This window comes from Monopterus albus, unplaced genomic scaffold, assembly GCF_001952655.1.
Source record: "Monopterus albus unplaced genomic scaffold, M_albus_1.0 scaffold6.1, whole genome shotgun sequence".
NCBI lineage: Eukaryota > Metazoa > Chordata > Actinopteri > Synbranchiformes > Synbranchidae > Monopterus > Monopterus albus.
The window spans coordinates 988,727-1,002,586 of NW_018127886.1; the positions used below are offsets into that span (position 1 = coordinate 988,727).

Sequence of the window (13,860 nt, forward strand, 5' to 3'; positions counted from 1 at the left end):
TTTGTTTGGAGAACGAAGAAAAACTGGGATTTTGCAAGCGGGGAATTAGGCAAATTAAACGTAATCATGCTGTTGTTATATCACTCTCACATCTGGCCCCAGAGTGATTGGCCGGGACGCCTCCGCCGTGCATGCTGCAGGTGCGGTCAGCCCGGGTGTGATAGGAAGCGCTTTGTGGTCAGTTGATCCAGTGCGCATTAACGAAACCTCTGGCACGGCCCGGAACTCCAAACTTTCATCGGTAGCGCCAAGTTTGTGGGATCGTAACTGCACTAAAGGTAGGCCACTTTGTTCAACTAAAACAGTCTGTTAGAACAAGTGCTACAGGTTGCTGAGGGATCCTTCTCCGCGACGCCGTTTTTCTTTACGCAGCTGTTGCACAGTAGCGCTGCTCGCGTCTGTCGCCAGAACAGAAAAATCACAGCTTTATTTACGTCTGTTATTTGCTTGTAATCACATCCAGCCTCTTTTAAGAGCATCCTGGCCTTAGTTGCTGCATTAGGTTCCTCTTTTCCATCTCAGTTGCTTTCAGAGTGAGGGAATCTAACACTTCAGTTTGATTTTTTTAGACTGGAAATACGCCTGGAATTGTTTGTGTTTCATGTGTGTATCCCACAGCATATGTTTGATAAGAATTTGAATCTGCAAAGAAGGAAATACAGCTGTTCCAAAAATGTGTGTGAAGTGAAAAGAAGAGTGTTTAACTTTTTAAGTGTACACAATGGAGACCCTCAGGTGAGGAGCTCCACGAATCCTAACCCTGGTCAGAGGAGATAGCATGACTCTGCAGAAGGCTACTGCTACCAATGTGTAGTACATGCCAGAACACTGGAATATACGTAGATAACATAGTGTACTTTTGTATTTATGGTTTCCTCGCATATCCTCTGAGTTTGACTGATGATGCCTGAACTGAGACTCTCCAGCTGTTCCATTCACTCGCTCATTTTCCCCAGAATACCCCAAATCTCTTCTGACTGTCCACCCTTGACCTACATGTGTGTATTTATGATATGAATGCACAGGCCAAAGTGACTTTAAGTACAGTATGTGAAGCAATGGACTTGTTGCTATGACACAAAGGCTTGACAATATGGAGAAAAACCTGTTTACATACCCATTCAGGGGACTCGGCTTTCCTCGCAGGGAACAGAGAGACAACTTGGTTTATAGTTAAGGTGAGGTTACTCTTAGGTTAAGCTTAGACTAAGCCTCCAGGGAATCAGTGTAAGTCATTGTTAAGTCCCCATGAGGAATGTGTGTGCGCATGCATGTACGTCCGTTGCTTGTTTGGATTGCACTTGAGATTAGTGATATGTAATAGAGAGTCAGAACAGATGGCCATATTTTCCCAGTCTGGCTCTGGCACCAAAAGTGTCTAAAATATAATATAATATTTGTGTAAATGAGTAATCCTCACTGTGGAAGAGGAATGTCAGGGTGGGAACAGGGAGGATGGAAGAGGATGACCTGAGGGGATGACCATATGTAATGTGATGGCTATGCCTTGTGACCACATATCCTATTATTATGTGATGATGTGCAATATAAAAACAATAACAACAACAACAACAGAACATCTTAAAGAAGATATTAATTAACATGAAGAGGTACTTATATGGATGTGTAAATAGGAGTATATGAGGTAGTGTAGGTCGTTGCAGGTGGATCAGCCATTAGATATGGTTTAGAGTTGTTCCATTATTTTTTGCAGACCTGACTCAAGACAAAATTCAATGTCAATAGACATCCCCTTCTCAAAGACAAAATACTCACAGTGGGGAAAAATAATCAAGCTTGCACCCCTTTCAGCCACTATTCAGCTACTCTCTCAACCTGGTTCTTAGTGATGGGATCCTAATTCTACAATATATGAACACAACATTTTCTGATAGAGTAAAAACACTTTGGAGGTTTTTGTGTTCCCTGTTTTTTTATGATCTTGCCAGTGTTATTAACATGGCAGTGCTGAGTGGGAAACTGGTGATGTCACATAAAACCTTATGACAACAGGTCAGGTTTTTGGTCACTGTCAGTCAAATTTGGTGAACTCCCACCAGTGGTGTTTTAAGTGTTAAACTCTCAGAATGTCTTTTTTTCCTTTTGATTTCTGCTTATAGGAAGATATAGTGAAAAAATAATTACTTATGAAGACAATTTTCCAGTGTATGACCTGCTATGTTAGAAATTTGATCCTGCCTTTATTGTCTGGAGTACAATAATGCTTTAATGCAGGCTGGCCTCTGGCTGAGTTTCTGCATGTGTGCTGGGTCTATAACTGTTTGATCCAGACAGACCTTTGTCAACCTCTGTACCAGTAATTGAGAAAGAGTTGTCTAGGGTTTTTTTAGACACAGTAACTATACAAAGAGTTGCAGCTGTCATAGGCTTATATATAGTAAATGGCTTTGTATCTCAGGCACAATATATATTTTTGTATTTTTCTAAAACCACATTATAGATGGTTGGTTCTTATTCAATTAGATGAGATGTTTTGTTCATTTCTACTTGTTGCTGATTGAGAGGCAGGTACAGTGAAGGTGAAATATAGTACATGCAGTATTTTAAGAACAGCCCCAAACTTTGTTCCAGGTGGATTGTGAATTTTTTTTTTACAGTGCAAATGAGCCACACAAAGACTACAATAAAATAGGTCTATATTTTTTTGATCTGTTGATATGTTCCCTCAGTTGAGTACATACTGTAAGCCAGTTTATTTGCCTACAGTTTTGGAAGTGTTTAAAGAAGCCCCGCTCCAGTATGTGCTGTTTTTAGATGCTTTACATGACAGTTTTACTTTATTAAGAAGTGATTTTGGCTGTGTTTTGCTTGTGCTGGCACTGCTGTGTGTGTGTGTGTGTGTGTGTGTGTCTTGTGCAAATGCCAAGGGAGGATTTCGGTCCCAGCTGCTGTGCACTGGGACTTGGCCTGGAGCCTGAAGACACACCCATGTCAGCATCACCAGCTTACTTCTTATGAATGCCTTGCATTGGGGTGAGCAATGGGTGAAAAAAATACCTGGATGTTTTCTAGTATTTTGTCATGAAATTTTGTATCAGCTTTGTTTAATTCAGTATATGAGTGTATTTTATAGTTTAATAGCATGAAATGTTAAAATAAGTAAATAAGGTAAAACATGATGTAGTAGGTAGAATAACTAAGTTTACAAAGACATGGTGCTTTCATAGTCATGTAAAAAAAAAAAAAGAAAACCAGCTTTTTTCTTCAGCATGCACTAATTTACACCCTCACATTTTAATAGTGTGTCATATTGTCCAGTTCAACCTTGCTTGATATGTGTGGGTGTGTTCTTGTACTTGCTACATAGTGAGGACCAAAAAAGTTTTCTTATTCCTTTGGCTACAGAGTGAGGACATTTTTGTAAAGTGACCTGGTTTTAGGCTTCAGGTTAGAATTATGTTTGGGTTAGGGTTTGGCATTTAGTACTGATGGGTAAGGTTAGGGTAAAGCGCCAGGGAATGCATTATGTCATTGATTGTCCTCACAAAGATAGAAGTACAAGTTTGTGTGTGTGTATAATTAATCTTTTCAGCGCATACCTGTTATCATTATATACAAAGACGTGCACTCATGCTCACACTCATACGGTAATTGCACTTGAGATTAGTGATATGTAATAGAGAGTCAGAACAGATGGCCATATTTTCCCAGTCTGGCTCTGGCACCAAAAGTGTCTAAAATATAATATAATATTTGTGTAAATGAGTAATCCTCACTGTGGAAGAGGAATGTCAGGGTGGGAACAGGGAGGATGGAAGAGGATGACCTGAGGGGATGACCATATGTAATGTGATGGCTATGCCTTGTGACCACATATCCTATTATTATGTGATGATGTGCAATATAAAAACAATAACAACAACAACAACAGAACATCTTAAAGAAGATATTAATTAACATGAAGAGGTACTTATATGGATGTGTAAATAGGAGTATATGAGGTAGTGTAGGTCGTTGCAGGTGGATCAGCCATTAGATATGGTTTAGAGTTGTTCCATTATTTTTTGCAGACCTGACTCAAGACAAAATTCAATGTCAATAGACATCCCCTTCTCAAAGACAAAATACTCACAGTGGGGAAAAATAATCAAGCTTGCACCCCTTTCAGCCACTATTCAGCTACTCTCTCAACCTGGTTCTTAGTGATGGGATCCTAATTCTACAATATATGAACACAACATTTTCTGATAGAGTAAAAACACTTTGGAGGTTTTTGTGTTCCCTGTTTTTTTATGATCTTGCCAGTGTTATTAACATGGCAGTGCTGAGTGGGAAACTGGTGATGTCACATAAAACCTTATGACAACAGGTCAGGTTTTTGGTCACTGTCAGTCAAATTTGGTGAACTCCCACCAGTGGTGTTTTAAGTGTTAAACTCTCAGAATGTCTTTTTTTCCTTTTGATTTCTGCTTATAGGAAGATATAGTGAAAAAATAATTACTTATGAAGACAATTTTCCAGTGTATGACCTGCTATGTTAGAAATTTGATCCTGCCTTTATTGTCTGGAGTACAATAATGCTTTAATGCAGGCTGGCCTCTGGCTGAGTTTCTGCATGTGTGCTGGGTCTATAACTGTTTGATCCAGACAGACCTTTGTCAACCTCTGTACCAGTAATTGAGAAAGAGTTGTCTAGGGTTTTTTTAGACACAGTAACTATACAAAGAGTTGCAGCTGTCATAGGCTTATATATAGTAAATGGCTTTGTATCTCAGGCACAATATATATTTTTGTATTTTTCTAAAACCACATTATAGATGGTTGGTTCTTATTCAATTAGATGAGATGTTTTGTTCATTTCTACTTGTTGCTGATTGAGAGGCAGGTACAGTGAAGGTGAAATATAGTACATGCAGTATTTTAAGAACAGCCCCAAACTTTGTTCCAGGTGGATTGTGAATTTTTTTTTTACAGTGCAAATGAGCCACACAAAGACTACAATAAAATAGGTCTATATTTTTTTGATCTGTTGATATGTTCCCTCAGTTGAGTACATACTGTAAGCCAGTTTATTTGCCTACAGTTTTGGAAGTGTTTAAAGAAGCCCCGCTCCAGTATGTGCTGTTTTTAGATGCTTTACATGACAGTTTTACTTTATTAAGAAGTGATTTTGGCTGTGTTTTGCTTGTGCTGGCACTGCTGTGTGTGTGTGTGTGTGTGTGTGTGTGTCTTGTGCAAATGCCAAGGGAGGATTTCGGTCCCAGCTGCTGTGCACTGGGACTTGGCCTGGAGCCTGAAGACACACCCATGTCAGCATCACCAGCTTACTTCTTATGAATGCCTTGCATTGGGGTGAGCAATGGGTGAAAAAAATACCTGGATGTTTTCTAGTATTTTGTCATGAAATTTTGTATCAGCTTTGTTTAATTCAGTATATGAGTGTATTTTATAGTTTAATAGCATGAAATGTTAAAATAAGTAAATAAGGTAAAACATGATGTAGTAGGTAGAATAACTAAGTTTACAAAGACATGGTGCTTTCATAGTCATGTAAAAAAAAAAAAAGAAAACCAGCTTTTTTCTTCAGCATGCACTAATTTACACCCTCACATTTTAATAGTGTGTCATATTGTCCAGTTCAACCTTGCTTGATATGTGTGGGTGTGTTCTTGTACTTGCTACATAGTGAGGACCAAAAAAGTTTTCTTATTCCTTTGGCTACAGAGTGAGGACATTTTTGTAAAGTGACCTGGTTTTAGGCTTCAGGTTAGAATTATGTTTGGGTTAGGGTTTGGCATTTAGTACTGATGGGTAAGGTTAGGGTAAAGCGCCAGGGAATGCATTATGTCATTGATTGTCCTCACAAAGATAGAAGTACAAGTTTGTGTGTGTGTATAATTAATCTTTACTGAGGTTTACTGAGGGTCTGTTTTGCATCTGCTGTATTTTTAGCTCCATTAACGAGAAGCAGCGTTTGGCTCTAGTGATAAGAGCCACATTATTAAATGAACATTTGTAATTCATATTTCAGTAAGTGATTTAAAAGCCCAAGAGGAAGGGATAAGGTTGTGATTTGATTAACAGATGTTTATTATTTAAAATATATTCTCAGATGCCATCTGTATTACTGTCTGGAAATGTTTATAGAGGGCTTGCATGTGCTGAATAGAAATGACTTTGGTACAGGAGCTGTCCACTGTTTGGTAGCGTGTGTTTTTGTGTATTTGCATGTCATATACACATCTTTACTATAGCATATGTGTGCTTATGAAATGCTTTCCCAACAATTTAGAGAAAAAGACTATTATCTCATATGAATTACGTTCATAACTAACATCTGTATTATCAGTTTATGCACAGCTGAAACATGTAATATGACTGCAGGAAGTACTATGACATTCATGTAGTGCAGTACAGAGAAACAGTGTGGAATGTAGTATGACCTTTTTTTATTGGAGGCACAACTAAAAGTTATTTTCGTTATCAGATAATATGACAAGTATTAGCACAATAAAAACAACTAATGTTTTGTCTATAAAATGTCAGAAATAAGTACAAATGTATGTAATATATTTCCTAAACCCAGTTGTATTCAGGTACCTTGTTTTATTTTACCAACAATCCAAAACCCAAACATATTCAGCATATTCTCATTTGTAGTTTGACCTAGAAAAGAGTCATATTCTTACATTTGAGAAGGTGGACCCAGAGGATGATTAGAAATTTTGAATGAAAAGTGAAAATGAAAAAAAAAAAAAATCACCAAATCATGGCAGCTCTAAGTGGTTTTATGTGATTCACCTTAATGTATCTTTTAATTTAAATCATATTGTGATTGTGAAGACATATCAATTATATGGCGTTAACAGAGAACATTTTGCTTGTTAATCATTCTGATAGATTAAACAACTATGTGACAAAGGCAGCATTATAGTCTATGTGTGAGGGGCTTGTGTGACTTTTTATGTTTGCGGGCCTGTCAGCGATAGCTCACTAGTGTCTGTGTCAATCTCATGAAGAGATCCCTCAGCTTTTGGCACTGAGCTGCCCAGCCTGCATTAATCTGCTTAATAGGGTCAGAACTCTGGTCCAAAAATACCAGCACTACCAGGCAATGTCCTCACACAGATCACGGCTAGAGACCCCCACCACACCACAGGAGCATACAAAAGGGTTCAACCTACCAAGTCAACAATACTGCATTCACTGTGGCTTGAAGTGGTTGTTCTTCACACAGAATGAAAAGTTAGCTGTGATGCCTACACACTTGTGTGAAAGTACTTAACAAATACACTAACTGTACTCTGCTACAAACATGTGGCACACTGCAGATTTATTCTTGTGGCAATGAATATTATTCACTAAAGTAAATTTGGACTTCAGTTTGTGATGAGGAGATTTAAAAAAAATTATTTAGATTCGTTTATTACGCAAGAGACATATAATTACAACACCCACAGCAGAGGTAGCTTTAACAAAATTTGCAGTGTGGTATGTAGTTCTACAGTCTATACACTAGTTTAGTGTAATATTAGTATAATGTACAACATTACACACTGCTGTATATAATAATCTATATTGGAGATTGGAAAGGATAAATAAGATTGACTAAAGTAGTAAAAGCAGCAGAAAACGGAAGAATTAGAGAATTTGAGAAATAAGAGGCACATTTTATTTTCTGATAGTTTTCTGATTAGGATCATGTGATAAGCTGTGTGTGTATAGGGTTCCCAAGTAAAGTATGGAGAGATCTGGGGATTTAATTGCACCGTTCCAGTCTAGAAGGTCTTGAGCACATCATTTAAATCACTGAGAGATAGTTCGACACGTATATGCACGCCCACACACATGCACATTCATATGCACATATACGCAAAATGAAAACTCTTTATTATCATACAATTTTTCTTTGTTTTTCTGCTGCCTTTGTGCATGTCTATTGGCATGTGTGTACATGTGTGCACATGTGGCCTTTGCCACAGCTCTAGTTTCCTTTAGCATAAGGTTACCCAGTGTAGTCTGGCAGAAAAGTTATTCTGGCCCAAACTGGAGACGTAGCACAAAACTTGCAATGATGGCCTAAGTTGGGACACTTTTTACTGTTTTTAATTTTTAGAGCATATCTTACACCAGTGGTCTGTAGAGTTCTTACTAAGGAAGGTAAGGTGTGTGTTGCTGTTTGTTGCTTTGTCTGTGAGCCTGTCCAGGTATTTTAAGTTGCAGCTTCCTTTGAGAAAAAAAAGCTAGTGAGCAGATTTTGCACTGCAGCTTTGAAATTAAATTGCTTAGCCAGAGACAAAATTTAGACTATTTTGAGTTAGACCTCCCTCAATTCACTAAATATATTCCTTAAGTACTGTACTACTGTAATTAAAGGAAAACACCTGAATCTGTGCAGCTTAACTGAACTGTTCTGGAAACCATTTGCCTCTTTGGAGAGTCAGAGCAGTCATACATCATTCAATTAGAGGCAGACATGTCAGACTTGGCAGTTGTTTCTGTTAAGTTAGGAAAAATTAAATAATGATGGCTTATTGAACTCTTGACATTACATGACAAATTGATCAAGTGGAGCTATCACTGACTAAACTCCATGTATGGAACTAAATGTCTTGTCAGAAGACACTTGTTTACACATTCTATGAGAATGAGAAAATTGTATCTACTCAGAGAGTCAAATTATGTCAGGAGGAGATGAGGAGATGATTTGATTTACATGTATTGTGTTACTTTTTGTGTAGCTTTTATCATATGATTTATTACATGGTGCAGTCCTACATTAAAACTTGGTCTTGTAGCTGTCTTATTGATTTTTTTTTCCAATTTGGTCACGCTAGATATATTTATTAGTTTTAAATTAGCCTCCTTCCTGTATGCTCAATCAATCACAGCTATTGTTTCTTTTATCCCCCATCATCATCTGTTTCTTCTGCTCTTGATAAACCACCCCTCTTTTCTTGTCAGGCCTCTCTCTCATCATCCTGTCTATCCATCCACCCGCCTAGCGACTCCTATCCTCTCTCACTGTCACTTTCCTTCTTCTACATTATGTCCTTATCCCACCCAGCCCTTCCACCCACATCCGTCTTCCCAGCATTTTTCATGTCATCCTCCTTATTCACTCCGCTGGCTCATTTCTCTCTTTCTCTCTCTCTCTCTCCCAGCAGGACTATCACTGACACTGGTCGTAGGTGGTGACTCATCTTTGAAGTCTTTAATTAAACATCTGCAGGTGCCAGCACTTGGTCACACACACACCCACAGGCACATGCTGTGTTTTTATTCCTTGTGGGGACTTTACATCGACTTACATTCATTTCCTGTAGACATATCCTAACCTTAACCATAACCACTACTTGCCTAACCCTAATCCTGACCCTAACCTCACTCTAACCTTAAACCATGTTGCCACCCTAAAATTCAGTGATTTCCTTGTGGGGACGAGAGTTTTCGGTCCTCATAATGTAAGTAACACAAAGGCGCATACACAGACAGTATAAGCACAGTGCATGCACATTCAGACAAATACACACTAAAGCATGCACACCTCACATATCAGTTTACTATTTCATGTGAGCTTTATGCTGATGAAAAGCTCTTGTAAATTTAATGCAGACACAAACAGTAAAACAGGAACCAAGTGGATTTTCACTTTCAAAGCTGAAGAAAATTATGGGGCACTGTTTAAATGAGAGAGTGTCTGGAGAAAGCTCTTCCTCATGCTATCACAGCACAGCCAGTTAATTATGCACTAATGTATGCAAAGCCCCAGTTTCCTTGCACTATCCTCCTACAGCCTGCATTTGGGTCATTGCAGGGTGTGTACCTTGATTCCTTTTCCTTTTGAGTGGATATTGTGTCTGTAAATATGTTTATGGGTGGGAAATAGACATAATGTGTATATGCCAGTGAATGTATGAACTAGTTAGGTGAAAATATTGTATTTTAGGTTTATGCCAACAACTGGAGACAGTGGTCTGAAAGGTCAGATATATTATAACATCTTATAAATAAGCCCTACATTAGCTACACTTGCATCCCAGTTGCTGTTTTGTTTATTGTCATTTTTCATATTTGCATGACTCATCACAGTGCCTCCACAATAACAGACTATGGAAAGAAGTATCAAGGAGTTTACCACTATAGCTTTCTTTCTAAAAGAGTCAAATCTTCTCCTTCCAGTGGAATAATCTTTTCTCTCCTTCCATCTTCCAGCTGCCTCACCCTCTTCCTCCTCTTTATTCACTCATATCTGTATCTCCCTCTCTCACTCGTCTTTCTGTTGCTGCTGGTTTCCAGAGAGATGGGTATCTAAGGAACAAGAAGTCATGATAGAACATGTGCTTTCAGACGTCATATTCTTGGCACCTGATGACAATTACCGCATACAAAACCATAACTGCTGACAGAAACACACTGACTCTCTTTCTCTCTGTGTCTCTCACTATACAGGTGTTGGAAGAAAGAAAGAATAAAGGGGGGCTGTCAGTTTGTCCTGTTACTATAGGTGCTACTGAAGACTGGATGCTCTGATACTCTGCTGCTCATTCTGGTGACTGAGCCTCCCATCTGTCCATCTGCATCTGTGTGTTGTCTTCTACTGTGGCTCCAAATCTGCACTGGCTGAACCACAGCCATGGAGGTGGCCTTGGTAGACTTTGAGAGCCTGGATGACCTTGATGGCACCCTTGAAGATGAGGTGGACAACTATGCTGATGAGACCACAGCTCTCACGGTGCACATGCCCCCAGGGAATAACAACACAGGCAGCAACTACCTTCTGCGAGCCCCTCAACTTTCCTCTACTCCCTCCTACCACAATCCTGCGCCCTCCCACATTTGGGAATCCACCTCATCTTCCTCTATGCCGCAGCCACAAACACTGGGAGTACCCCAGTCCCCAACGATGCCAGCTTCATGCAGACACGGGCACAGTAGCTGCACTAACATGATCTCCAACTGGAAATTGCTACTAAGCAGTGAGGGCACTAAGGACAGTGAGATGATCTTCAATCGCCTTGCCAAGGAATGCTGCGAGGATCTGTTTGTCGATAAACGAGGGCTGGATGATGGAGACCAGAAAGTCATCATCAACATTGCCGGTCTTCGTTTTGAGACACAACTCAAAACATTGGACCAGTTTCCTGAGACACTTCTAGGAGACCCTTTGAAGAGGATGGACTACTTTGATCCAATGAGGAATGAGTACTTCTTTGATCGGAATCGACCCAGCTTTGATGGGATATTGTATTACTACCAGTCAGGGGGTAAGATCAGACGACCAGCTAATGTTCCCATTGATGTGTTTGCAGATGAAATTGTGTTCTATGAGCTTGGGAATGAGGCCATGGAGCAGTTCAGAGAGGATGAAGGCTTCATAAAGGATGTTGAGATCCCGCTACCTAATAATGATGTGTGCAGGCAGTTCTGGCTTCTGTTTGAGTACCCAGAGAGTTCCAATGCAGCCCGGGGTGTAGCTCTGGTGTCTGTTTTTGTTATTGTCATTTCCATCATTATTTTCTGTATGGAAACTCTTCCAGAATTCAGAGATGAAACTGACCCCATTGTGCCCTCAGTGGTGCAACCGTTCAACCAATCCAGACGTTACTCATCTGTGGCTCCACCCAGTGCAATGGCCGCAACGTTCACTGATCCCTTCTTCATTACTGAGACCGCATGCATTGCTTGGTTCTCCTTTGAGCTGTGTGTGCGATTTTTGGTCTGTCCTAGCAAGAGGGAATTTTTCCACAACCTCATGAATATCATTGACATTATATCCATCATCCCTTATTTTGTTACTCTGATCACAGAACTGGTTACAACGCCACAGGAGAGCTCAGGACAGAATATGTCTTTGGCCATTCTACGTATCATTCGCCTGGTCAGGGTGTTTCGTATATTTAAACTCTCACGTCATTCCAAGGGGCTTCAGATTCTAGGACAGACTCTGAAGGCCAGTATGCGTGAGCTTGGCTTGCTCATCTTTTTCCTCTTCATTGGAGTCATCCTCTTCTCCAGTGCTATCTACTTTGCTGAGGTAGACGATCCTAACACACAGTTTGTCAGCATACCAGATGGCTTCTGGTGGGCTGTGGTTACCATGACCACCGTAGGCTATGGGGACATGTACCCCATTACTGTGGGGGGTAAAGTGGTGGGCACCTTGTGTGCCATTGCGGGTGTGCTGACCATTGCTTTGCCTGTTCCCGTCATTGTTTCCAACTTCAACTACTTCTACCACAGGGAGACAGAGGCAGAGGACAAGTTGCCCTTGGCAGATGCTGTTGAACAAGCCATGAAGGCAGACACAGGAGCCAAACAGGGCAGCAACACCTCACTCAATATAGCTAATGGCATCTGGCAGCGAGACAAAGGGATATAACACTATTAGGAAATTATTAAAGAGAAAGAAAGACTTTGCCACAAAGCAGGAAAAATGAAAGATAAACATAAAGGAACTATACATATACATAAAGGAAACTGACTGATTCAATTTCCTTTAAAGAATGGTCAGTGGGATCAGTGAGATATCTTGTTTGTACCTAGTGAAACATAGGTTTACTAACAATGCATAGGATTTACCATACTTACCTCTTTTGTCTTTAATAGGAAAATGGCATGTTGAAAATAACAAACAAGTGGAAGAATTCAGTATGTTCAGGATTATATGTCACCATATTTCAAGTTTAATTAGTGTTTCAGTTGCATAGAAACAAAAAAATCTTCATTGTCATTATTCAATATGTATTTTATTATTTTGTTTTCATTTTCATTATCATGGCCATTATTCCTATTGCTGATAATATTTTGCACACAAGCTTCACTGTTGAGATTCTGACCACAAGTTAAATGTCACAGTCAGAAGTGTTTATATGACTGTATGTAAACTGCACTGCAGATTCTTGGTTCGGTTTCTAGGAATGACCTTTCTACTGCTAGGTATTATGTGCTACTGCTGGATTTATGTGATGAGTAACAGATAATGGAAAGGTGAGCAACCCATGATATATTTGCAGCACTCAAGTTGGACAGTTTGGGTAATGCCTTTTATCTCTCATCTTCAAAAATGCTGTTCGAGGCATATGTTCTGTCTCACCCAGTGGATGAAGCTTTCCTCAGCAGATGAACTGTGCAAACCTACAAGGCCAGTCCTACAAGACCCAGGTTGTTAAATAAACACAAAAAATCTGCAAAATATTTTTTTCCTGTCAGTGTCTTAAATGCATAACTTATGTATAGTTTCTAGATTATAGCCCTGTTACATTTATTTTAAAATGTATTTATTGTATGTATTCATTATCTTTCATAAGTAGCATGGGTAATGGAGTGCCTTAAATTACAGATGGGTGACTAATTAAAGGAAATACCAACATAAAGGCCACATGATTCACATCATCTTCATGCTCATCAAACAATTGTGACACCCAGTGGCCTGTGGATGGGGGCGCTGTCATCATGGAAGAGACCATTCATTTATACAGGTTTTTTTTTTCTTTAATTGGTCACCTGTCTGTATATAAAGTTGGAATACTGTTGAATTCACCATATATATTCTTACTGTTATAACACCTATGATTATCATGGATATATGCTCAGTATTTTCAGTTTGATTGAAGTTGTAACTTTTCTCCATTATAGCATTGTGAGAGTTATTTTCCTAAAATCTGTTAAACAGAGACATGCACTCTGACCTGAAATACAGTCTACCCCATCTGAAGTTTAGTAGCTCTCATCTGTTTATGAGGTAGATAGAATCCTTAAAATTGTGGATTTCATGCTATAAACATCATCTCCATCCATTAGTGGATATCTTACTGAATCAGTAAACCTTATTATTTTAAAAAACATTGAAAGTGTAGGCAGCATGGTGGCACAGTGGTTAGCGCCGTTGCCTCACAG

The 13,860-nt window shown here is 39.3% G+C and overlaps 1 protein-coding gene across 1 annotated transcript; it reads left to right on the plus strand.

The window, feature by feature from the left end:
- Positions 1-13,812, plus strand: kcna10a (potassium voltage-gated channel, shaker-related subfamily, member 10a). Its single transcript, XM_020616399.1, has 2 exons — positions 1-278; positions 10,414-13,812. Exon 2 carries the CDS (start codon positions 10,598-10,600, stop codon positions 12,341-12,343), a length of 1,746 nt encoding a protein of 581 aa, XP_020472055.1. The 5' UTR covers positions 1-278; positions 10,414-10,597; the 3' UTR covers positions 12,344-13,812.
- Positions 13,813-13,860: the final 48 nt, after the last annotated feature.